Source organism: Ranitomeya imitator, chromosome 1, assembly GCF_032444005.1.
Source record: "Ranitomeya imitator isolate aRanImi1 chromosome 1, aRanImi1.pri, whole genome shotgun sequence".
In the NCBI taxonomy this organism is placed as follows: domain Eukaryota; kingdom Metazoa; phylum Chordata; class Amphibia; order Anura; family Dendrobatidae; genus Ranitomeya; species Ranitomeya imitator.
The window spans coordinates 899,451,094-899,475,236 of record NC_091282.1 but is presented as its reverse complement, the minus strand read 5'-3'; the positions used below and the strand labels follow the sequence as shown (position 1 = coordinate 899,475,236).

At 41.8% G+C, this 24,143-nt stretch overlaps 1 protein-coding gene across 6 annotated transcripts in view; it reads left to right on the top strand.

The window, feature by feature from the left end:
* WDFY3 (WD repeat and FYVE domain containing 3) overlaps window positions 1-24,143 on the top strand; it is a 382,468-nt gene that overhangs the window by 115,335 nt on the left and 242,990 nt on the right. For all 6 annotated transcript variants that reach the window (XM_069743279.1, XM_069743265.1, XM_069743271.1 and 3 more), the window contains exons 4-5: window positions 16,209-16,419; window positions 18,949-19,072. In XM_069743279.1, coding sequence (XP_069599380.1) covers window positions 16,240-16,419; window positions 18,949-19,072 — 304 coding nt within the window. In that variant the 5' untranslated portion in view covers window positions 16,209-16,239. The remainder of the gene's footprint in view (window positions 1-16,208; window positions 16,420-18,948; window positions 19,073-24,143) is intronic.

Genomic DNA, 24,143 nt, shown 5'->3' with positions numbered 1-24,143 from the left:
TTTAACAGCCGTTTATCGCCAATATCCGCTATCTGGGGTTGGTTGGAAGCTCCCCATAAACATTAGATTGTTGGCATTTTCTTTATAATAGGATTTGCTGACATTAGGCCGCAAATACAAAACCATATTACACCAAATTACTTTCACATAGATTTCCAAGGAGCAATCCTGTATCTGCACAGGCTTCCAATTTCATACGGACATCCAACTTGATGGTTTCCGTACGAAGAGGTGCCTTTAGGCTATGTGCCCATGTTGCGGATTTCTGTGCGGATTTTTCTGCTCAGGTTTTGAAAATTCTGCAGGTAAAACGCACTGCGGATTACCCGTGGATTTACCGCATATTTCCAGCGTTTTTTGTGCGTTTTTCTCCTGCGTTTTAACACCTGCGGATTCCTATGGAGGAGCAGGTGTAAAACGCTGCGGAATCCGCACAAAGAATTGACATGAAAATAAACCGCAGCATTTCCACACAGTATTTTCCGCAGCATGTGCACTGTGGATTTGGTTTTCCATAGGTTTACATGGTACTGTCAAATCCGCTGCCGATCCGCAGGCAAATCCACAACGTGTGCACATAGCCGTAAGGTGTTTTTTCATACGTGCCTTGCTCTACTGGTGACCTACATCCTTTTCTACTTTGAGAAAGATCTCCCACACAAGGTCATTAATCATAAGGTGTTTTTTTCTGTACCACTGAATAAAGCCAAACAGAAGTGGGGGTGGGGTTCTGTTAAATTCGAAATTAAGTGGAGTATAAAATATGAGTGTTCTGTTCTGGTAGATGATGGGTTTTGAAGCTGCACAGCAGCACATTTGAATGGGAGAAGACACAGATTAGATATTTGAAAACACTTTGACAGTTAGGGTGATCATTGAGTAGAACAGGCTGCCACGAGATGTGGTGAGTTCTCCTTCAATGGAATTCTTCAACCAGAGGCTGGACAGGCATCTGTTTGATATGGTTTTGTGAATCCTGCATTGAGCAGGGGGTTGGACATAATGACCCTGGAGGTCCCATCCAACTTTAACATTCTGGGATTCTACAATGTAAAGTGTATGCTCAGTTTGGGACACTGCTCGTTGACTTTTGTTTTGCTGTGTTTTTCTTCTATTTCTATACCTTTGTAAATGGATTAAACTCTGCATTATTGAAATGGGCAAAATGCTTTCATGTCTGTCATCCCTACATTGCATGTTGAGCTAGCTGTATGGTTACATAGGGGACTTTTTAGTGGTACAGAACATTTTTTTAATTGAATAGCTAGTGATGGTTCTTCAGTGCACCTATGGCGTGTCCAACGATACCCCGTTACGCTAACTCAATTACAGTTTTGGGGACTTTCCCGCTTCTGATTGACAGCGCTTGCTTTCCCAGAGCGAACAGTGCCTTAACTTGGCCTGTGGGTCTATGTATGCGCACTATTGCTGCCTGTGTACAGTGTCGGTGCCAGCGTTCACACAGTGTGTACGGGTGCGTTCTCTTTCCGTGCTGCTGGCTCGTCTTCTACTCCAGGAAGTGTAGAGCGCAATCGTCGTCAGGGACGAGAAAGGGGCAGATAATATTTGCTGGCATTGACACACTTCGCGCATACAGCCACGCTCAGGCAGTGTTGGTGCGCACGCTAATATCGACAGGTTGAGTTCAGACAGCGCTCGCTTTTCAATCATAAGGGGAAGAAGTTAATTAGGAGAGTGAAATGGTGCACTGAGCCTTTGGCCATACCAAGAGTGCGCCAAAACCCCTCATGTGCTTTTGATTGAAAACTACATTTTAGTGGCACAGTGACTGAGAGAATGATAGTGCTATTATGATCTTATAGGGGTTAAACCCCCTATATCCCCATACAGCTCGTTCTAGTATGCACTTTAGGGATGACAGACTTCCTTTCAGGACTTTTTTTTTTAGTGTTCTGAACGTCTGCTTTTGTCTGGCAGAAGCTCTCGGCATTCAGAAATCATTGCCATGGCACTGCAGATGACTTCAGCTGTTCTATCAAATTGCTGGCACCACACATGCCCCAAGGAAGCCACAGCATGGGCTCTGACCTGACCCAAGTATGTGTTTGGGCGGATGGAATGGCGTCGGAGAGGAAGTGGCACTCAGCTGTTCTTATAGCCATCATATTGGTAGAATATTGCATTTCATGCAGCGAGCGTATTCTGTGACGGTACGAGGCAGATGAGCGCTGTAATGTGTAACTGATCCTCTTCAGCAAAGCTACATGCAGATAGATCAGTAAGTGAATGTATTCTCTGATTTCTGCCCAGACACAAACCATTGTATTTGCCATGTTTGTGAAGTCAGGAGTCAAATCTATTTTGTAAACCATATGCAGCGTTCAAGGACAAAATCTCTTATCCTTTTACAGTTGTGAGAAAATGTATTCAAAACCCAAGTGCAAATTAGGATTACTATACAAAATTTAGGTTTCAAGCTTTCTGCAGTCAACAAATGACCAGGAACCATTTTATATAGTTCAACACAAATGGTTTCTCCAAATTGACACCAAAATGCCTCAGAATTACCCCACCCCTGCATAGTATCTCTCATAGGGGCACAGATTTAAATATGGTAAGTCATTGTCTCACATGGTGCCACTATTGTCATTGCTGGTATCTTTTATGCTCTCCTTAACACGTGTCCAGTACAAATAGGTAGATAGGTGCCTGTTCACATGCGTGAAAATAGTGAGCCGACCAAGGCTTTGGCCAATCGTCGGTCCACAGCCATGTCTGCCATGCCAACACTCCCATACGCAGAGCGCTGGCTCGGTCGATCACTCCTGTGTTCTCTATGAGAGAGCCCCTGACTGACGCGCTTTATCTCAAGGAAAGCAGTGCGACATCAGACATGTGCGATTGACATCACGCGGCCTGCGTCCTCATACTCATTAGACCAGCGTCTTATCTTGTTTTTTATTGGTGGGTTCACTCGACGTTAGTCTAATGTGTATGGGGGCCGTAGAGAAGGAGAGACCAGCTCTGGCACAGCTATTAGAGTTACAATAATAATAATTAACAAGTAATGCAAGTTTTGGGAAGGCTAATTACATGCTATATCAGGCATCGGTGCTGGAAAAGGCTGATCGGCAAGGGCAGCCGGTGTCTGAGTCCTCCGTTTCTGATATTGATTACCTATCCTAAGGATTGCCATTTTATATGATGAATGCTATATTTACAAAATTTTTTTTTTTTTTTTTTTTTTTTAATATAGTGTCAATATATTCCAGCAATATCACAAACCACTGAACAGCTGTATTTTCCCATATGCAACAACGTATTGAGCTTTCTAACTATGGCAAATTGGCAAAATTCTTTTTACAAAGTTTATAACCTCACAAACATTTAACATGGGACAATGAATCTTAAAATGTGTCCTCTTCTATCTGGTGCAGAAACATTAACCCCTTTCCACCATCCTCATGTACGGAGCAAGTTGGTAGTGGGTGTATGGAGCAGGTTTCACAGACTGAGCCTGTCCCATACCCTGCAGATAATGGCTACATGTCACAGCCAGGATTTGCCTCTTGTGTGGGTAAAGCCATGACTATTAACCTGTTAAATGTCTGTCGATCTGACGGTGGCAGTAACTGTGTGCACAGACATAGATCTTTATTTTAAACACTATTATTCATATCTTCTCTGCAGCAAACGCTGCTGCAGGGAAGATATGAATCGCGGCTTCAGCACCAGATGCTGGTACGTGTGGTACCCAGCACGGTGCGTGTGGTACCCAGTGGGCACACGTGTGCCACACTGATGTGCCACAGAAACGTAGGGCCACACGAACACGGATAATTCCGGTACCGATTTTTTTCCGGTACCGGAATTATCTGGATGTGTGAAACCGGCCTTAGTCAGGGCTTTGTGGCTTTAGACAACCACCAGCTGACGATTGAGCAGATTATTGGGAGCTTACATCCTATATGCGCGGCAAGATTTCTAATGTTTGTTAGGATCATGAAGAAATGCTGTGTACTAATGGGAACCCTTTTTTCATGATTCCCTTTAATTATAATTAATTAAATAATTATCCAATTCAGAAAACGGGTACCAAAAGTTTGTCTGCAAAATTTGGCATTACGTAAACCGCTTATGGTCTTCAGTGGTCCTACTGTGTGAAGCTTCATGCTTCCTATTGTTTCCATCTTGCCCAGTAGCAGATGTTGGGTAGAATTGATGACTACAATGGTAAAGCCATATCATCTGTGACCAAATTATATTAATATTCTAGTGGCCCTTGGTTACTAATTCCAGGCTTGCTCTGTGAATATGTACACGTGTATTGTGGACATGAAACATAAAGGCCTAAGCACAGTTGATTCTTACTGATAGATTTTCTGTAGTAAAATAATTTATTCTATCATCACATTAAATGTAATTATACCAGACCTTTTAAAAAAAAAAAAAAAAAAGCCTTCTAGCAACAGATGTAGTGCACAATGCTTTTCCAGACTACGAAGGCTAAAAATACCATGCAGACCATTTGCTGACGCCCACTCTTGTCTTCAAATGTCGTGTTTAAACATTAATTCTATGCTATTATTCATTTATCTCTCCACATGACTGTAATTGTGTATTTATGCTAATTCTTTGGTGTCTTCCTCCTATTATGTTCTCAATTGCAAATTCACCTTTAAAAATCCAACCGACTCATATATTGCTTTGCTGGAAGCTGGGTAAGGAAAGCTACATAATGAAGGCTGAAATAAGTACAACCCGAAAAAGTGGAATCTGCTCTTACATGTTTTCTAACCTGTTATTATGCACACACAGATATTAATTTCCATCACTGTTTCCCATATGCAAGGTCTGAGCCTCACTAGATTATCACACTTTTAAGGTACCGTCACACTTAGCGACGCTGCAGCGATACCGACAACGATCCGGATCGCTGCAGCGTCGCTGTTTGGTCGCTGGAGAGCTGTCACACAGACAGCTCTCCAGCGACCAACGATCCCGAGGTCCCCGGTAACCAGGGTAAACATCGGGTAACTAAGCGCAGGGCCGCGCTTAGTAACCCGATGTTTACCCTGGTTACCAGCGTAAAAAAACAAACAGTACATACTTACATTCAGCTGTCTGTCCCTTGCCGTCTGGTTCCTGCACTGACTGCTGGCCGTAAAGTGAAAGTGAAAGCACAGCACAGCGGTGAGTCACACAGCGGTGACTCACCGCTGTGGCTGTGCTCTGCTTTCACTTTACGGCCAGCAGTCAGTGCAGGAACCAGACGGCAAGGGACAGACAGCTGAATGTAAGTATCTACTGTTTGTTTTTTTACGCTGGTAACCAGGGTAAACAGCGGGTTACTAAGCGCGGCCCTGCGCTTAGTTACCCGATGTTTACCCTGGTTACCAGTGAAGACATCGCTGAATCGGTGTCACACACGCCGATTCAGCGATGTCTACGGGGAGTCCAGCGACGAAATAAAGTTCTGGACTTTCTTCCCCGACCAGCGATCTCCCAGCAGGGGCCTGATCGCTGCTGCCTGTCACACTGGACGATATCGCTAGCGAGGACGCTGCAACGTCACGGATCGCTAGCGATATCGTCTAGTGTGACAGTACCTTTAGGCTGCCGTCACACTATCAGTATTTGGTCAGTATTTTACATCAGTATTTGTAGCCAAAACCAGGAGTGGGTGATAAATGCAGAAGTGGAGCATATGCTTCTATTGTACTTTTCCTCTAATTGTTCCACTCCTGGTTTTGGCTTACAAATACTGAGGTAAAATACTGACCAAATACTGCTAGTGTGACGGCAGCCTTAAGCCCACCATACACAGTAGATGCCCGTAGGCTGATTGATCCTCCAACAACCATGTCAGGCAGCTCTACCTTACACTGGTTCACTCGTTTGGCAGAACCCTCCCGTGTCCTCTGAGAGAGCCGGCTGCTTATTTCTGGGAGACCAACACAATCAGCAGTCCATGCCCAATCAACATAACCTCTTCCCCCATGCCCGATGACAATCAGTTGACATTAGACTGTGTTTGGGGGCTTTTAGAGACTTATACATATTAGATTAGATTTTGGCTGGACCAGATGACCATCTGTAGGTGCATTTACACCAGCTGACCAACAGCGTTTGCCGGTGATCAACATTTTTTTTTTTTTCTGGTTGGTGGTTTAGCTTGTTTAAACATCTGATATATCACCTTTCCACCCCCACACTGACTGCTGTAAGATGAAAACTGAAGGGTGTTTGTAATCACATTAAGGCTACGTTCACATTAGCGTTTTGCGCGGTTGCGTCGGGAGCAGCCGCGGCGACGCATGCGTCATGCGCCCCTATATTTAACATGGGGGGCGCATGGACATGCGTTGTGCTGCGTTTTGCGACGCATGCGTTTTTTTTTGCCGCAAGCGTGGGGCGCAGAAAACGCAGCAAGTTGCATTTTTTTTGCGTCCAAATTTCGGCAAAAAAGATGCATGCGTCGCAAAACGCTGCGTTTTAGCGTGCGTTTTGTTGCATTTTTTGTTTGCGTTGTGCGTTGCGTCTCCGACACAACATCGCACAACGCAAATGTGAACGTAGCCTAATCTCTGCTTGACTCACCGCACAGCTCTTCAGTGAAATCTGTAAGAGCAGGGCTGTGTGTCTTTGCATGTCTTGCACATGAGAAATACTGTTCTACGCTATTGTGTGGGTGTGTTTTTTTTTTTTCCCCCCTGTGTGTTGCTGTCTTCTTAGAATTGGTCAGTGTTATATAGGTGAAGAAATACATGACCCAAGAGAAGAATCTCTGGTAACGCCCCTGGACTTAGCTTGTAAAATGAAGTTATAATTTATGATACTATCTCCAAGAATAGTAATTAAAAAATACATACTGTTTTATTGAGCTTGCCAATAATGTGGCCAGCCTAAGGCTACTTTCACACTAGCGTTTTCTGCAATCCGTCACAATGCGTCGTTTTGCAGAAAAAACGCATCCTGCAAAAGTGCTTGCAGGATGCGTTTTTTCCCCATAGACTTGCATTGACGACGCATTTGCGACGGATTGCCACACGTCGCATCCGTCGAGCGACGGATGCGTCGTGCTTTGGCGGACCGTCGGGAGCAAAAAATGCTACATGTAACGTTGTTTGCTCCTGACGGACCGCTTTTTCCGACTGCGCATGCGCGGCTGGAACTCCGCCCCCACCTCCCCGTACCTTACAATGGGGCAGCGGATGCGCCGGAAAAATGCATCCGCTGCCTCCATTGTGCAATGCAGCAAACGCTAGCGTTGGAATCTCTCCCCGACGCATTGCGACGGGGAGATTCCGACGCTAGTGTGAAAGAAGCCTAAGATGCTAAAACTGGTGAAAGGTCTTCTTTAAAGAACACCAAAAAAACGGATTGGATTAACTTTGATCTAAATTTTGTTTGTGTCCTTCTGTGCTAGACTACAGTTGTATCCCAAATCCCATTGCATCATAGACTAAAGTTGGACTACTACAGTGATTTTGGCAGGCTTGTCTTGTAGTCTATCACATATTGGGACATCCGGACTTTACCCTGGCAAATGATGTCAAGGGAGAGAAGAATCCAGAGTTTATGACTTCAGATTGTCAATGTTTTTGTTTTTGGTGAGATAAGCCGAGAACTCCAATGTATGTGGGAGTCAGGAGGAATGGCATTGGGCTGAATGATAGGCTGAGTCATCTTTTCATCCACTACAATGTATTGTATGGGTGCATAAAGAGGACCTTTCACCCAATTTTCTTTACTTCAAATTATGTACCTCACACTTACACAGTTTTTTCCTAATTATTCTATGCCCTTCCTTTCCCTTGGTAATTACCGGTAAGTAAATTCTCCCTTCAAGCCACTAGGCATATATCATAGATCTTTTCTCTCAGAGGAGAAAAAACAAAGACATTTTGTGATATACGCCTGGTTAGTTGAAGGCAAAATTTGCTTATTTATTACATGGAGTAAAACTTTAGTACGGAGAATCAGTGGAACAGTGGCAATTGGAGGGGATGCTCCAGGAAAATCCAATAAAAAGTTCCCTTTTAAGAACCGCACAGAAAGAAGAGGTCAACCTGAGCCCAAAGTTTAACCTTTCTTATTATTATTATATATTATTATTATTCTTATAGTGAATGAGAACATCAGGGGTCATGTCTGAATACCACTTTCTGGTATGCAGACTTGTCTTTTTCCTCTCCCCAAAAGAATGCCCAGCATACAGCACTTGTCTAACATTAACTTAGCCTAATTTCTATTGGCACCTTAACTTGTAGCTATAGTTCTTTTCTTTTTAATTATAGAAGATGTTCACTACTTTAATGTTGAAGATCTAGTAGTAGCTGACCGGGAGTACTTGGTAGTGGTCACTAAACACTGTAATCCGCTGCGATGTTCTGCCCTGTAAACTGTTACATTTCTGAATGCTGCTGGGAAGGTGTCGGTTGTTGGGACCGCATCAATCTGATATTAATAACATATCCCTAGAATAGGTCATCAATATGAAAATAATGGACAACCCCTTTAATGTACACTTAGGGTTAAGGGTTTATCGATCACCGGTTTGTCTTGCATAAAAAAAATCAGGTTCATTGGCTTCATAAGAAATTCCCACTGCTATTCTTGTGTCTGAGATTACGATAGTGAACCCCACTGTAGATGGGAACCATTTTTGTTCAGCATTGCGGAATAGGTTGGTGCTATATAAGTAATGGGTCATTTATAGCAGATATCGCGAACACCCATCTAACTGGTAAAGTGTCCTCCTTGAATATAGAGGTGTTTGTGAATGCACAACTCTCAAATTACTTATGTTGAAGTACCAAAAAGCGCAGAGATGTGGCCGCCTCTCCGGGTGGGATGAGATTTGGGAAGGGGGAGTGCCCCATTATGAATATAAATGACGGTTACAGTGGTTGGATCTGCATCTGTGAAGCATTTGTGGTACATCTTACAGATATGCCAGAAAAATCCAGGATTGGAATAACCCTGTAAGTTCCGAATGGATCCTGTGATGATGATGATAATAAATTACAGTAGTGATTAATTTATAAGAGATTATTTTCAAATATTTGTAACTCCTAGATAATGGTAGTGAAGTGCATGAATCAAGAAATCAATCATTGATTTGGATTTTCTGGTTGTCAAGAACTGTACAGTAGTAGGTCAGATCTTTTCTATGACTAGACATTAAATTGTTCTAAAAAACAATTTATCAACAGAACTCTGCTTATCTAGACTTTGTAAAAAAAAATTTGAATGCGTTTTTTTTTTTTTTTCCGGATCATACTTGGTTATTTCGAGATGTATCCCCCTCAGCCCCGTTTTGCAAACAATTCAATATTACACAGTGTTACAAAAGTCTATTGACCAGTTGTATTTGGAGAAGCTCAATATCTTCTCTGCTTCATTTCCCAGTTCTTCTTTGATTGTTGAGCTTTAATTATTAAAATGTATGAGAAACTATTGTTGTGTTCTGCACTCTCAGCGATAAACCATACATACACACACTTGTACTTTTGTACCTAAGATACTTACGGTAGGGTTTTGTTCACATTGAATTAATGGGATAAGTTTGATGTATGCACAAAAGCTGCTATTCTGCTGCATAAACCAAACACATACAAGTGCTTCTCACTAAATTAGAATATCATCCAAAAGTTGATTTATTTCAGTTCTTCAATACAAAAAGTGAAACTCATATATTCTATAGTCATAAGAGTGATCTATTTCAAGTATATATTTCTGTTAATGTTGATGATTATGGCTTAGAGCCAATGAACACCCAAGTCATTATCTCACTAAATTGAGTAATTAACAAAAAACACCTGCAAAGGCTTCTTAAGCATTTAAAAAGGTCCCTTAGTCTGCTTCAGTAGGCTCCACAATCATGGGGAAGACTGCTGACTTGACAGATGTCCAGAAGGAAGTCATTTACACACTTCACAAGGAGGGTAAGGCTTCTTTCACATTTCCGTTGTCAAGCGGCCGTCATAATGCGTCAGTGTGACGTATCGATGGATGTTAAAATAGCAGAAAACGGATGTAACACTTCCAGTTTTTTGACGGATGCGTCAACTGTGGAGCTGCCTAAATTTTGAGAGATTTTTTTTTTTCCCCCCTGAATCGAAAATCCACCCAGGCATGCTCAGAATACCAAAACGTGATACGTCGCTGGATTCATGGTTTTCACAGTCAGTGACGGATCCTGCGTCCATAGGCTTCCATTATAGCCAACGATGGGCAGCACAGGATGCATCGCTGACTGATTTTCCAACATGCAGAAAAAAACGTTCCTCTGAACGTTTTCTCCGCCCGACGGACAGTTTTTTTTCCCGTCGGATCCAGTGCATGACGGATGAAACGGATGGCCATCCGTTACAATCCGTCACTAATACAAGTCTATGAGAAAACATAGGATCCTGCAGAAAAATTTGCATGATCCTGTTTTCTCAAAAATCGACGGATTGTGACGGGAGCTCAAAGACGGAAGTGTGAAAGAGGCCTAAGCCACAAAAGAAGAAGAAAAATTGCTAAAGAAGCTGGCTGTTCAGAGAGTGCTGTATCCAAGCATATTAATGGAAAGTTGAGTGGAAGGAAAAAGTGTGGTAGAAAAAGGTGCACAAGCAACCGGGATAACGGCAGCCTTGAAAGGATTGTTAAGAAAAGAGAAGTTGAGATTCACCAGAAGTGGACTGCTGCTGGAGTCATTCCTTCAAGAGCCACCACACACAGATGTATTTAGGACATGGGCTAGAAGTGTCTTATTCCTTGTGTCAAGCAACTCTTGACCAATAGACAACAACAGAAGCGTCTTACCTGGCCCAAGGAGAAAAAGAACTGGACTGTTGCTTAGTGGTCCAAGGTGTTGTTTTCCGATGAAAGTAAATTTTGCATTTCATTTGGAAATCCAGATCCCAGAGTCTGGAGAAAGTGTTGGAGAGGCACAAAATCCAAGCTGCTTGAGGTCTTGTGTGACCTTTCCACAATCAGTAAGGGTATGTTTCCATGGGGCGTATTGGCAGCCCTTTGGATGCAGCGAATACCCCGTTCCTCCCAAAGCCCTGCCCCTTTTTGTGCGTGCGGTGATTCCGCCTGTGTTCATTGAACACAGGAGGAATCCCTGCATCCTATTCATAGATTGTGTTATTTATCTTGCGGAGACTGAGCGTCTCCGCAATATAAATAGACATGCTGCAGTCTAGAAAGATGCGCCGCATGTCCGATTACGCAGGTCTGCTGCCTGCATGTTTGTACGCATAGTTGAGATGGGATTTCATAAAATCTCCTCCACTATGCTGTAACATCTGGACGTTGTGGATTGGATGCTGCGGCTGTAGGCATCGTCCAATCCGCAGCAAATACTCATGCAACACACCCCGTGGAAACATACCCTAATGGTTTGGGGAGCCATGTCATCTGCTAGTGTAGGTCAACTGTGTTTTATCAAGACCAAAGTCAGCGCAGCCATCTACCAGGAAATTTTAGAGCACTTCATGCTTCCCTCTGCCGAGAAGCTTTTTTGGCGATAGAAATTTCATTCTCCAGCAGGACTTGGCATCTGTCCACACTGCCAAAAGTACCAACACCTGGTTTAAAAACCACAGTATCACTGTGGTTGATTGGCCAGCAAACTCGTCTGACCTTAACCCCATTGAGAATCTATGCGGAGTTGTCAAGAGGAAGATGAGACACCAGACCCAACAATGCAGACGAGCTGAAGGCTGCTATCAAAGCAACCTGGGCTTCCATAACCCCTTTGCAGTGCCACAGGCTGATCGCCTCCATGCCACACCGCATTGATGCAGTAATAGGAGCCCTGACCAAGTATTGAGTACATTTACTGAACATACATTTCAGTAGGACAACATTTCGGATTTTAAAATCATTTTTCAAGCTGGTGTTATAAAGTATTCTAATTTACTGAGATAATGACTCTTGGGTTTTCATTGGCTGTAAGCCGTAATCATCAACATTAACAGAAATAAACACGTGAAATAGATCACTCTGTTTGTAATGACTCTATATAATGAGATTCACTTTTTGTGTTGAAAAACTGAAACAAATTAACTTTTTGATGATATTCTAATTTAGTGAGAAGCACTTTTATGTGGGCCAGTGTATATCTCTCCTCTCTTTTTCTATGTAGTTGCATAAACCATACAATATACTTATTTAAACATGTTAGCCAATGGATGACGAAGGCAACTTTAGATCTGTATAACTATGAAAAAAGGACATGGCATAAACGTCCTTATAAATTAGTGCCTTTATAAATTGTGTCCTAATAAATTAGGCTAGGAACATAACTTTCTGATCTAGTGTTTCCCCATGAAGTATTGTGATAATAGTGGTTATGTAGTCCCATACAGGTTAAATTACAAAAGACAAAAAACATGGAGTAGACTTTCACCAAAAAGATAAGAAAATATGTAAAAACAGAAATACTGTATTGGTTTACATTAAAATATTAAAAAAATACATAGTACATAGTGAGGTCAAACCAAGTGAAAAATGGAGCAGGAGGATCCACATACAATTTAGGGAGGTCTCCATTGCTGTGCTCGGGTACATGACCAAAATTAATGTACAAGATGTGTAATAAGGAAGAAACCCAATTATGCCAAAAGTATAAATAGAGTGCCAATAAATACAAGTATAGTAATATATTACCATCATATAGATTTCAAGAGTTTGGCATACAAATATATACATTGACACCCATAGTTCCAAGCTATCAAAGTGGCAAGTGTGTAAAGTATATAAACTGCCAGTAGAATACAATTGCAAAAATGTCATGTGAAAATAGAGTTCCAAAACTTGGGCATAAAGGTATATATATGATCAAATACATTTATAAGATTAAATTAAAGTGGCAAATACAAGAGAGCAAAGTAGTAGAGGAATAAAGTGAAATGTCCCTAATCGTATGAGTGCTTTGGAAGGGATTATCCACAGCGTTATACTGTGGAAATGCGTAGAAGATAAATTCCCAGATGTAAATGTCTGGGTTGGTCTCCAGCGAGCCGAGGCGTAATGGCGGCCAACGGTCACTGTTGTCTCGCCAGCCGTCGGGCTGTATTCAGCTGGATAAAAAGTGGAAATTTCTAGAAGGAAGAAGGAATAGCCTGCCTCAGTATGCAATGTCCAGACCTTAGGTGTAACAGGAAAAATTATAATATTTTTTACTGGAGCAGATTATAATTACTACAGCTCTCCACAGTTATTCAGTGAACTGAGCCAACAGCCCCTGATGGTGTGATGAACCCAGCTCTTGTCCAGCAATGTCTAGCAGCTCTCCTCACTCCTGCTACATATAGCACTATACATGCACTAAAATGTCTCCTCTCAGCCTGGACCTTGGCATCCATGGTACCTCAGCTCTTATCCCATCACTGACCACTAAGGATCGTATGAAGACATCCCTCATCTGATCCCTAACTGACGTCGCCTGGCTGTTGAGCACTTTTTGGACTGCGAAGGACAGTATGTCCCATGCCGCTGCACAGATTTCACTGGAGTCCCGACAGCGACCACCGCAAAGGCACTGGCTGGTCTCCTTGATCTCCAGCACCACTCAATCCCAAGGGCGCAGGGTTGCTTCTCCTGGGCTCAGTAGTTCTTCTGCAGGGGCTGCTACCCACCAGACTTCACAATGGCCCTCACAATAATTACATCTCTGTGTGTAAAAGTGGCTGAAGAGCTGGCTTCTTACACCATCAGAGTTCATAGATGTTTGTGACGCCTGACTTTGCAGGGCATCACACTAAAAACATTGCTAACTCATGTAGGGGAGAAAGTGGAGACTCCCACCTGTGCCCCGACGTGCGTTTCGCCTACTGCTTTTATGAGGTGGCGGGAGATCTCCTTTCTCCTTTACATGGGTAAGCAATGTTCTTTCCATCTATTTGCAACCCATAATCAAAATTAACCGAGTTGTATATTGAAAGAAAAACCTGAATGAGAGGGGAGTTTTTGGTTTGGTTTTGAGTTTCCATCCTCACTTTCAGCAGAAATGAATAGTCAATCGTTGCTCTATAACAATTGGAAGTATATATTTTAAATTTAGTGAGAAAATAAGTAAAAAAAAATGTTTCTTTGAAAAATGTCCTGAGTTCATCTTTGAGATTTATTGGATGTGACAGCATAATTTAGTTTTTGCAGTCCTGCTGAGGGGCACTCAGCGTGCTATGATACTATCTCTTCTTTGCGGTGCAGTAATGGGCTGATGAGAAAACGTACATTTATTATGGCACACAGACTTCCTCCTTTAGGAATGCCAAGGGTCGATCTCGCTAGAAGTAATTTAAAAAAACCTAAAATGATATCTTGCATCAAGCTGAAATTCACGAGAAAGCTGCCATTAGTTTCTCACATGTAAAATCTTTATTTCAACTAGTTATATAACGTTTCGTTAACTAAATCCAAAGCAAAAAAGATGGGGCTTCCAGAAACCCTTTTAGTGTGACTAATATAGTTTAGGGTTCTTTTTGTGACTACTGTGTACTTTTGCAGATTAGGTACACATCCAAAACGTTTTGCCACTTATATTATGCATATGTTGGTCACAACAACAGACATCAATAGGTTAGACGGAGTTTGTGGATAGTCTCGGCGCTGCCGACAGGATTTAAGACATATATCCCAGTGTAGTAAAGTGATGGTTTATTTCAACGCGTTTCGAAGTACAAGGTTACTTCTTCAGGAAAGCCACATGAAGAAAAAGTGACCGTGTACTTCGAAACGCATCTAAATAAACAATCGTTTACTACACTGGGATATATGTCTTAAATCCTGTCGGCAGCGCGAAGACTATCCACAGACTCCTTCTAACCTCTTGATGTCTGATGGTCACTGGCTGGCCCATGGATCTGCTGCAGCTGATATTGCACTATATGCTTGTTTTTCAGATTAAACAGGTGAGTTCAATCTGAGCGTAAAGCTCAATATATTGCTCGGATAAGACCCTATTTTGCGCTGATCTCTCCTACAGTTTTCCTTGGATATTTGTGTGATGTTTGGCAGTGCGATAGATGGCACTGCTAATATTGCTGTGTAGCCATGTTCTTAACATTTTAACAACATCCACCTTACAAGTCAATAGCCACTACGGCATCTGTGTGATTAGAAAATGCAAATCGCTCTCCATAATGGAGAATGCAAAGCACATACCGTACTTCTTGTTGAATTGTATTGTCTACCTTGGAGAGGTGCTTGAAATTCCCATTAATTTTTCGGGGTTTGCTGGACTCCTCTCCACTAACAGCATGTACCTGTTCTTGAGATAGATATGTGTCTATTGGTGAGATCTAGATGCCATGTACATGTATAACATATCCTATGGATCGATCATAAATGTACAAGACAGGAATAGCCCTTGAATACAAATGGCTTCTTCCTCAACAATGGCTCAGTCCTTCAAATCCCTGAAGTCATAAGCTTCTGTCCACCAATCTTCTACATTGTTTCACTGGGTATGTTATTTTTCTAACCCCGTAAAAGTTTTGATTCTTGTTAGCACTTGTTAATACACATGTTAATAGGCATAAATCGTCATTTCTTAATGCACCCCCAGGCTGACAGATATGTCTTCTGATTCTCCAATGTTCTGCTTAGTGGTGTTCTGTCTTTATAATGGAAATGGAGAAAGCCACTGTCATACACCATTGGCAGCGGCTTTTCTCACAACGAGGAAAAGGGTCAGGTATTTGAAATCTGACTGCCCAATCCTTATCTTTATTGTATAATCCTCATTTGCTGGTAGCGACTTGAGGCCCCCCCATGACATTTTGTCAGCCAATTGCCCCTTGTTTAGTCTTATCTGTATGGAATCCTTATTTGCTGAAAGTCCTCACGATTGACTGATATCACATTAGGAATCATTGTCCAGGATTAGAAACACGTGACCATTCTTTCAGAAAAAGCCCAACCCCTGACCATGGGAAGAGTCTTGTAATTCATCCCCATTGCAGTGAATGGAGCAGAGTTTCAGTCCCGCACACAACCCATGGTGAGTGATGCTGGTTCTGAAAGATGGCAGCTAAGTTTTTGTGTGGACAGCTCCTTTAATAGTATTAGTCTTTTGTGTTGCGCACTTCAGTGTCGAATGAGAACTTGGGTATTTCAGGATTTTTTTAATTAATAGGGACATGAAAAAAAAAATAAAAAATAAAAAAAATTCTTAAATATGTTTAGCATAAAGAGCTTGATGATGCTGTAGGTAATTTTCAGTTTTCTTTACCTTCCTGTAGGTGAGAAGGTTGCATTAACAAAGGTGCAACCATGAATATGGTAAAGAGAATTATGGGCCGGCCTCGGCAAGAGGAGTGCAGCCCGCAGGACAACGCACTGGGCTTAATGCATCTAAGGCGGCTCTTCACCGAGCTTTGCCATCCTGCCAGGCACATGACTCAGAAAGAACAGGAAGAAAAGCTGTACATGATGCTGCCAGTCTTTAATAGGGTAAGTCCTTGTCATGGCGCAGTCCTGCGTTTTGTCCATATCCCATGGTTATCGGCTTGTCATTTATCTCTTATATATTCAGTAATACATTAATTCTCATTTCAAAATATGATCAGGTAAAGCAATGTACAATAATAGAAGTGTTTTCTAGAGCTGCAGCCTATTTTTTACGCAATTGTGACGGCCTTAGCCATTTAGAAACTACGGAAGACTGTTTTTACATGCAGATATGCTTCCCTGCTCTCTTCCCTTTTCCACTTCTCATTCATTGTTACATAGTTCCCTCTCCATGTAGACCTACAACTACTGCTCATCGCCAGCATTAAATGACCGCCAATCGGCTACATGTAAGCTCATCGGCAGTCATTTATTCATTTATTAGCTGGTTTGCACTGCTCAACCATATTTCCATTTGCATAGAACGCATTAGTAGAATAAGGCTAGGTTCACTTGTCCCAGTAGTGTTCAGTTAGAACAAATCCAGGAATCCGTTTGCAAAAAAGAGTTGTGCAGACACAATTGTTTAGTCTGTTTTTAAATAACTGATCTCTGCTGGATCCGTTTTTTTACATTGAAGTCTAAGAAAAATGGATCCATTCATTAGCCAGCTGTTTTTTTTTCATTTGTAACTGATCAGTTTTCCATAGGCTTCAATGTAAAAAAACAAAAAAACAAAAAAAACAAAAAAGCAAAACGGGTCCAGCAGAGATAAATTATTTAAAAACAGACTGAAAAATTGTGTCTGCACAACTTTTTTGCCAACGGATTGCTACTGGATCCATTCTAACTGATCATTACTGGACATGTGGACATAGCTTTAGACTGCATTTACATTGGCTGATCGCAGGCATTAAACAAGCACTAATTGTGTACATGCACAGTGAAGGAAATAATTATTTGATCCCTTGCTGATTTTGTTTGCCCACTGACAAAGACCTGAACAGCCTATAATTTTAAGGGTAGGTTAATTTTTGCATTGAGAGATAGAATATCAAAAATCGAATCCAGAAACTCACATTGTATAAATTATATTAATTTGCATTTTCCAGTGAGAAATAAGAGTTCTGGCTCCTACAGACGCTCCTAACTAACTCGTTACCTGCATTAAAGACAGCTGTTTTACATAGTCACCTTTTATAAAAGACTCCTGTCCACAGACTCAATTAATCAGTCAGACTCTAACCTCTACAACATGGGCAAGATCAAGGAGCTTTAAAAGGAAGTCAGGGACAAGATCATAGACCTGCACAAAGCTGGAATGGGATACAAAACCATAAGACGCTGGGTGAGAGGGAAACAACTGTTGGTGCTATAGTAAGAAAATGGAAGAAATACAAAATGACTGTCAATCGACATCGATCTTTGGCACCATGCAAAATTTCAACTCGTGGGGTATCCTTGATCATGAGGAAGGTGAGAGATCAGCCTAAAACTATATGGGGGAACTTGTTAATGATCTCAAGGCAGCTGAGACCACTGTCACCAAAAAACCATTGCTAACACATTACACTGTAAAGGTTTAAAATCCTGCAGTGCCCACAAGGTTCCCCTCCTCAAGAAGGCACATGTGTAGGACCATCTGAAGTCTGCCAATGAACACCTGGATGATTCTGTGAGTGATTGGGAGAAGGTCCTGTGGGGTCAGATGAGACAAAAATTGAGCTCTTTGGCATTAACTCAACTCGCCGTGTTTGGAGGAAGAGATATGCTGCCTATGACCCAAAGAACACCATCCCCACTGTCAAGCATGGAGGTGGAAACATTATGTTTTGGGGTGTTTCTCTGCTAATGGCACAGGACTACTTCACCGCATCAATGGGAGAATGGATGGAGCCATGTACCGTAAAATCCTTCCCTCCACCAGGACAATAGAAATGGGTCATGGGTGGGTCTTCCAGCAAATAAATGACCCAAAATATATAGCCAAGGCAACAAAGGAGTGGCTCAAAAAGAAGCAAAGAGGAGTGGACCAAAATTCCTCCTGACATGTGCGCAAACCTGATCATCAACTACAAAAAAGTCTGACTGTTGTGCTTACCAACAAGGGTATTGCCACCAAGTATTAAGTCTTGTTTGCCAGAGGGATCAAATACTTATTTTTCACCGCAAAATGCAAATAAATTTATATAATTTATACCATGTGATTTTCTTGATTTTATTTTTGATATTTTCTCTCAATGTTAAAATTAGCGTCCCTTAAAATAATAGATTGTTCATGTCTTTGTCAGTGGGCAAACTAACAAAATCAGCAAGGGATAAAATAATGATTTCCTTCGCTGTAAATTGATGCTAAAACTTGTTTATCGAGTGATTGGCATTCTCTTTAAACTGGCTGATCATCAGTAAATGGGCATTCTTAGAATCGCTCCTTCTCTATTATTAGCCAGGTAAATGCATCGGTATATCTAGGACACCGTTCTTCTCCGGCACAGAGCGGTCACAGACCACTCCTGCCCTGCCGGGAGGGTTGAGTTTTCTAGTTTGTAAATTTAGGCATATAATATTTTTAATTTTGTTTTTTTTCTTTAGGTGTTTGGAAGTGCACCTCCTAGCACAATGACTGAAAAGTTCTCAGATCTCTTGCAGTTTACTACACAAGTTTCACGCCTAATGGTCACTGAGATACGAAGAAGAGCATCTAACAAGTCCACAGGTTTGTTGCTAGAATATATCTACCATTTTATTTGGCCTTATTAACTCAATTGAGCATCACATAAAATTTGTTTTGAAATGTTCTTAACCAGACCCTGGCACAATGTGGCCCAAAGCTACATGCAGCCCATTAGCTGTTCCGGTCTGACCCGAGGACTGAGATAGCCAAAGAGCCCTTTGATGGTCCCCACAAAAAAAATAGTAAAAAAAAATGGAAATAGTGGCAACCCGCACCATGCGGCAGCCCTCCACCTGGCACCTCAATTTCACCAGCATCTGCAGAAATCCGTGAATGTAATGGTGGAACAGGCCTCTTCCACCGTTTGAGCCTACCGCAGCAAGCACGATGAAGTCACTAGACTGCACCCACTATGTGGAGCCTCAGCGCACAGCGCAAATCAGAGTAAAGCATCGGGGAACATGGTTAGGTGAGTAGTAGTATGTTTTTTTGTTTTTTTTTTAATTCTCCGTGCTTGTGGGAAACCGTAGAAGCCATCATACTGCGTTAGGAGCTTTCTGAGGAAATCATACTGTGTGAGGGAATGTGTTGGGATATCATTATGCGTGAGTGACTATGTGGGGACCATCATAATTTTTGAGGGACTGTGTGTAGACATCACAGTGTGTAGGGGTGGTGTAGGAGCATCATAGTGTGTGGGATGATCAGATTACATAGTGGTCTTTATGGGGACGTCATATTGTGTGAGGTGCTTTTTGGGGGCATCATACTGTGTTACAGGCTTTGAGGGGATACCAAACTATGTGGAGACATCCAACTGTTTGATGGGCTGTGTGGGGGCACATCATACTATGTGAGGTGCTTTGTGGGGACATCATACTGTGTGAGGATTTTTTTTGGATATTCTATTGTGTTGGGAGCTTTTGATTAAGGTACAAGGTCATAATATCAAAAGCAGAAGGATTTACCGTATATACTTTAGAAAAGACCATAAATAATTTTGGTTTTGATTAGCTTCCACAAGTAAGAATACATGTTGCATTAAGTCCTATCTAAACCTGTATTAGCAGTAGCAGTTAGTCAATAGATTTCACTCTGCTCCGTTTTAAGAGATAAAAATTAATATAAAACAATAATAATGAGTAGAATTTAAGTTCCACCTTTCACAACAGTCATGGTCTTTCATGTGACTCCTTGGAAATATTTATTACCCCTCCCTGATCGACACATTGATTGGTTTTAATAGAATCAAGTAAAGAGGTCAAGCTCAAGTTAATACAGTTTACAGTAATACCGCAGTTGCTGCCTGGATTTTTTGAGAAAGTATGCAGAGTAACAATCAAAACTATCAACCACCTTTGCAAATTAGGTTTAGTAACAAAATTTACAAACTTACTGATATTTGCAATAAACCAATGAAACAAGAAGAATCTAATTAGCTCAGCACAACTTATAAACAAGTGTAATACTCAAGTATGGGAAAAAAGAACATAAAAATAACATTGTACACTAGCACCTTTAGATAGTAAAACTCAGGGCTGCCACCTCTGATTCCACCACTTGAACCTTCTATAGATCCACCACCCACTCTTGGAAATACTCCACTTCTGCATCACGTCCTCACTAATCACACTTTGATAGTTCCCATTGAACACCATATCACATATGTAACCATCAGCTTTTTGTTTTGGCCAAAAGATTTTTGAAGCCTGCTACCCATGACAAGAACACGGTACTTGAACATGGTACTAGGTTTTTGTCTGTCTCCCTTTCTTATTGTGTCTTTCTTTATTTATACATTTATGGTTGTTATGTAACAAAACAATCTTTTAGAAATTTTCTAATAAACTTTCTATTTTAAATAGCTTTAGTATCCATTTTTTCTTCGGGTTTCTATATGTACTATACGGCAGAGCGTATACATTGTTTGCCCCGTTTGTTGGTCTAATGCTACCATGACAAGGTAGACTCTTTTGGCAGTGCCCTACTTTTTCTTTAAGGAAATGTCACATACATTTTATTTTTAAATCTACAATAATACCACATACAAGGGACAAATACTGTCACACCATGACCAGACCACATATTGCCACCACAGTGACCAAATAATGCCACATACAGGGGACAAATACTACCTCACCTGTTGTGAATTCTGTTATCAAACTCCCTCCTGTGGTCATGAATGGTACTTCGGCGAGTTCTGTCCATGGACTCCCTCTGGTGGCTGTGAGTGGAGCTGCTGCTTCTGAGGTTCCTTCCACAGGTGACGTAGTTTATTCTTTGGCTGGCTGCTCTATTTAACTCCACTCAGATCGTTACTCCATGCCAGCTGTCAATGTTCTTGTACTGGTTCAGTTCGCTCTTGGATCTTTCGGGTGACCTGTCTACTCCAGCAGAAGCTAAGTCCCTGCTAGTTTATTATTTTGTTCTTTGTTTTCTTGTCCAGCTTGCTATCATGATTTTGCCTTGCTAGCTTGAAGCTCTGGGATGCAGAGTGGCACCTCCGCACCATGAGTCGGTGCGGAGGTCTTTTTGCACACTCTGCGTGGTCTTTTGTAGTTTTTTGTGCTGACCGCAAAGATACCTTTCCTATCCTCAGTCTGTTTAGTTAGTCTGGCCTCCCTTTGCTGAAACTTGTTTCATTCCTGTGTTTGTGACTTTCATCTTAACTCACAGTCAATATATGTGGGGGGCTGCCTTTTCCTTTGGGGAATTTCTCTGAGGCAAGGTAGGCTTTATTTTCTATCTCTAGGGCTAGTTAGCTCTTAGGCTGTGAAGAGGCATCTAGGCCGAGCTAGGTACGCTCCACGGCTATTTCTAGTGTGTGTGATAGGATTAGGGGTTGCGGTCAGCAGAGCTCCCACTTCCCAGAGCTTGTTCTGTGTTAGTTTAACCATCAGGTCGTTCCAGGTGCTCCTAACCACCAGGTCCATAACACTCACCATGACCAGACCATGTATTACCATCACATAGTGACCGAATAATACCACATACAAGGGACAAATACTACCTCACCATGACCAGACCATGTATTACCACGATATTGTGACCGAATAATACCTTATTAAAGGAACAAATACTGTCAAGGCATGGCCAAACAACAATTGCCACCACATAGTGACCGAATACTACAATGCTGATCATTACTAATAAAAAAAAACCACAATACTAATATTAAAATTATACACAGGAGTTCTGTATATAGCGTATAGTCAGTGTAAAGGTAACACACTGACTGACTCAACATTGGCATTATACACAGAAGCTCTGTATATAGTGTCGGTGTACAGGTAATAAAGTGATCACCAGTGACATCATACACTGCAGCTCTGTATCTAGTGTATAGTGTACAGGTAATACAGGGATCGCCAGTGCAATTATACACAGGAGCTATGCACATGGTACACAGTGTATAGGTAACACACTGACTCACCTTTCTAGTTAAAGTCCTTCATTTTTGCTTTTCTTCCTCATCCAGCGCAGACCACCATAATTTCTTCCAGCCAGGACTCGTCTCTGCAGAAAATAACATACAGTTATCTAGATCACACTTCCAGAGCATATTCCCCACTTTTTCCTCAACTTCTACAGCTAAATACATATGTGAACCCCCAATTAATATATAATTAGTTATTATGCAATCCACCATTTCAAATATAAATTGCAATCCACCGCTGTGCCCCCACTAACTATAAATATCCTCTTTCCCACCCAATAAATATATACATTAAATAGCACCTGTCGTTTCTCCAAATTCAATACCAGTCACACTGCTTCATCCTCAATGCCTGCCTCTCTGTAACTCCCTCTCCCCCGATTCATTATATTTGCATGTCTGCCTCCACCACAATTCATTATGCCATGTCCTCTCTTTCCCACCCTCAATTCATTGTTTGGTCTCCCCACCTTCAATACATAATCCTTTATTCCCCCCCCCCCCTCAATTCATTATCAATTACTGTCCCCATCTGTTATGAAGGCAATCCAGTGACACAGTGTGCCAGCAATCAGAGCACATACAGTGATCTGACAATAACCCAAAAACAATAGAACGAGCTCTGAGACGTGGAATCTCTGTAGACCGCAATACCTGAACCTAACCTAACACAACTAAAGGCAGCTGTGGATTGCGCCTGACACTACCTATGCAACTCGGCACAGCCTGAGGAGCTGACTAGCCTGAAGATAGAAAAACAAGCCTGACTTGCCTCAGAGAAATACCCCAAAGGAAAAGGCAGCCCCCCACATATAATGACTGTTAGCAAGATGAAAAGACAAACGTAGGGATGAAATAGATTCAGCAAAGTGAGGCCCGATATTCTAGATAGAGCGAGGATAGCAAAGAGAACTTTGCAGTCTACAAAAAACCCTAAAGCAAAAAACCACGCAAAGGGGGGAAAAGACCCACCGTGCCGAACTAACGGCACGGCGGTACACCCTTTGCGTCTCAGAGTTTCCAGCAAAACAAAATGACAAGCTGGACAGAAAAAGTAGCAACAAAAGCAAAAAGCACTTATCTAAGCAGAGCAGCAGGCCACAGGAAAGATACAGAAGCTCAGATCCAACACTGGAACATTGACAAGGAGCAAGGAAGACAAAATCAGGTGGAGTTAAATAACAAAGCAGCCAACGAGCTCACCAGAACACCTGAGGGAGGAAGCTCAGAAGCTGCAGTACCACTTGTGACCACAGGAGTGAATTCAGCCACAGAATTCACAACACCCATCCTCTAGTTTCAATACATCATCATTTACTCCACCGCACCCTCAATTCATCATTTTTTGCTATCCCCACTCCAACCTTCAATTTATCATTGAAGAGGCCCCCCACACTTCTGCTCTCCCGGCCCCATACACCATTAAGGGCAGTGATGCCCTGATGGAGGTCCTAGTTAAAGAACTATATTGGCTGCTGGTGTTCCTATATGAGTCCTGTGTATTGTTCCGTATTATAAAATATGAAATTACAATAGAGGAATAAGGGGCCTTCCTCGCTATAGATAGTTGGCAGTAGTGTAAGTGCCTGTGAACTGTATGATATATAGGACAAGACTAGTGACTTAGCATGATAGTAGATTGGTAGCGAATCAAGGAAATAGCGACTACCGTGTGAA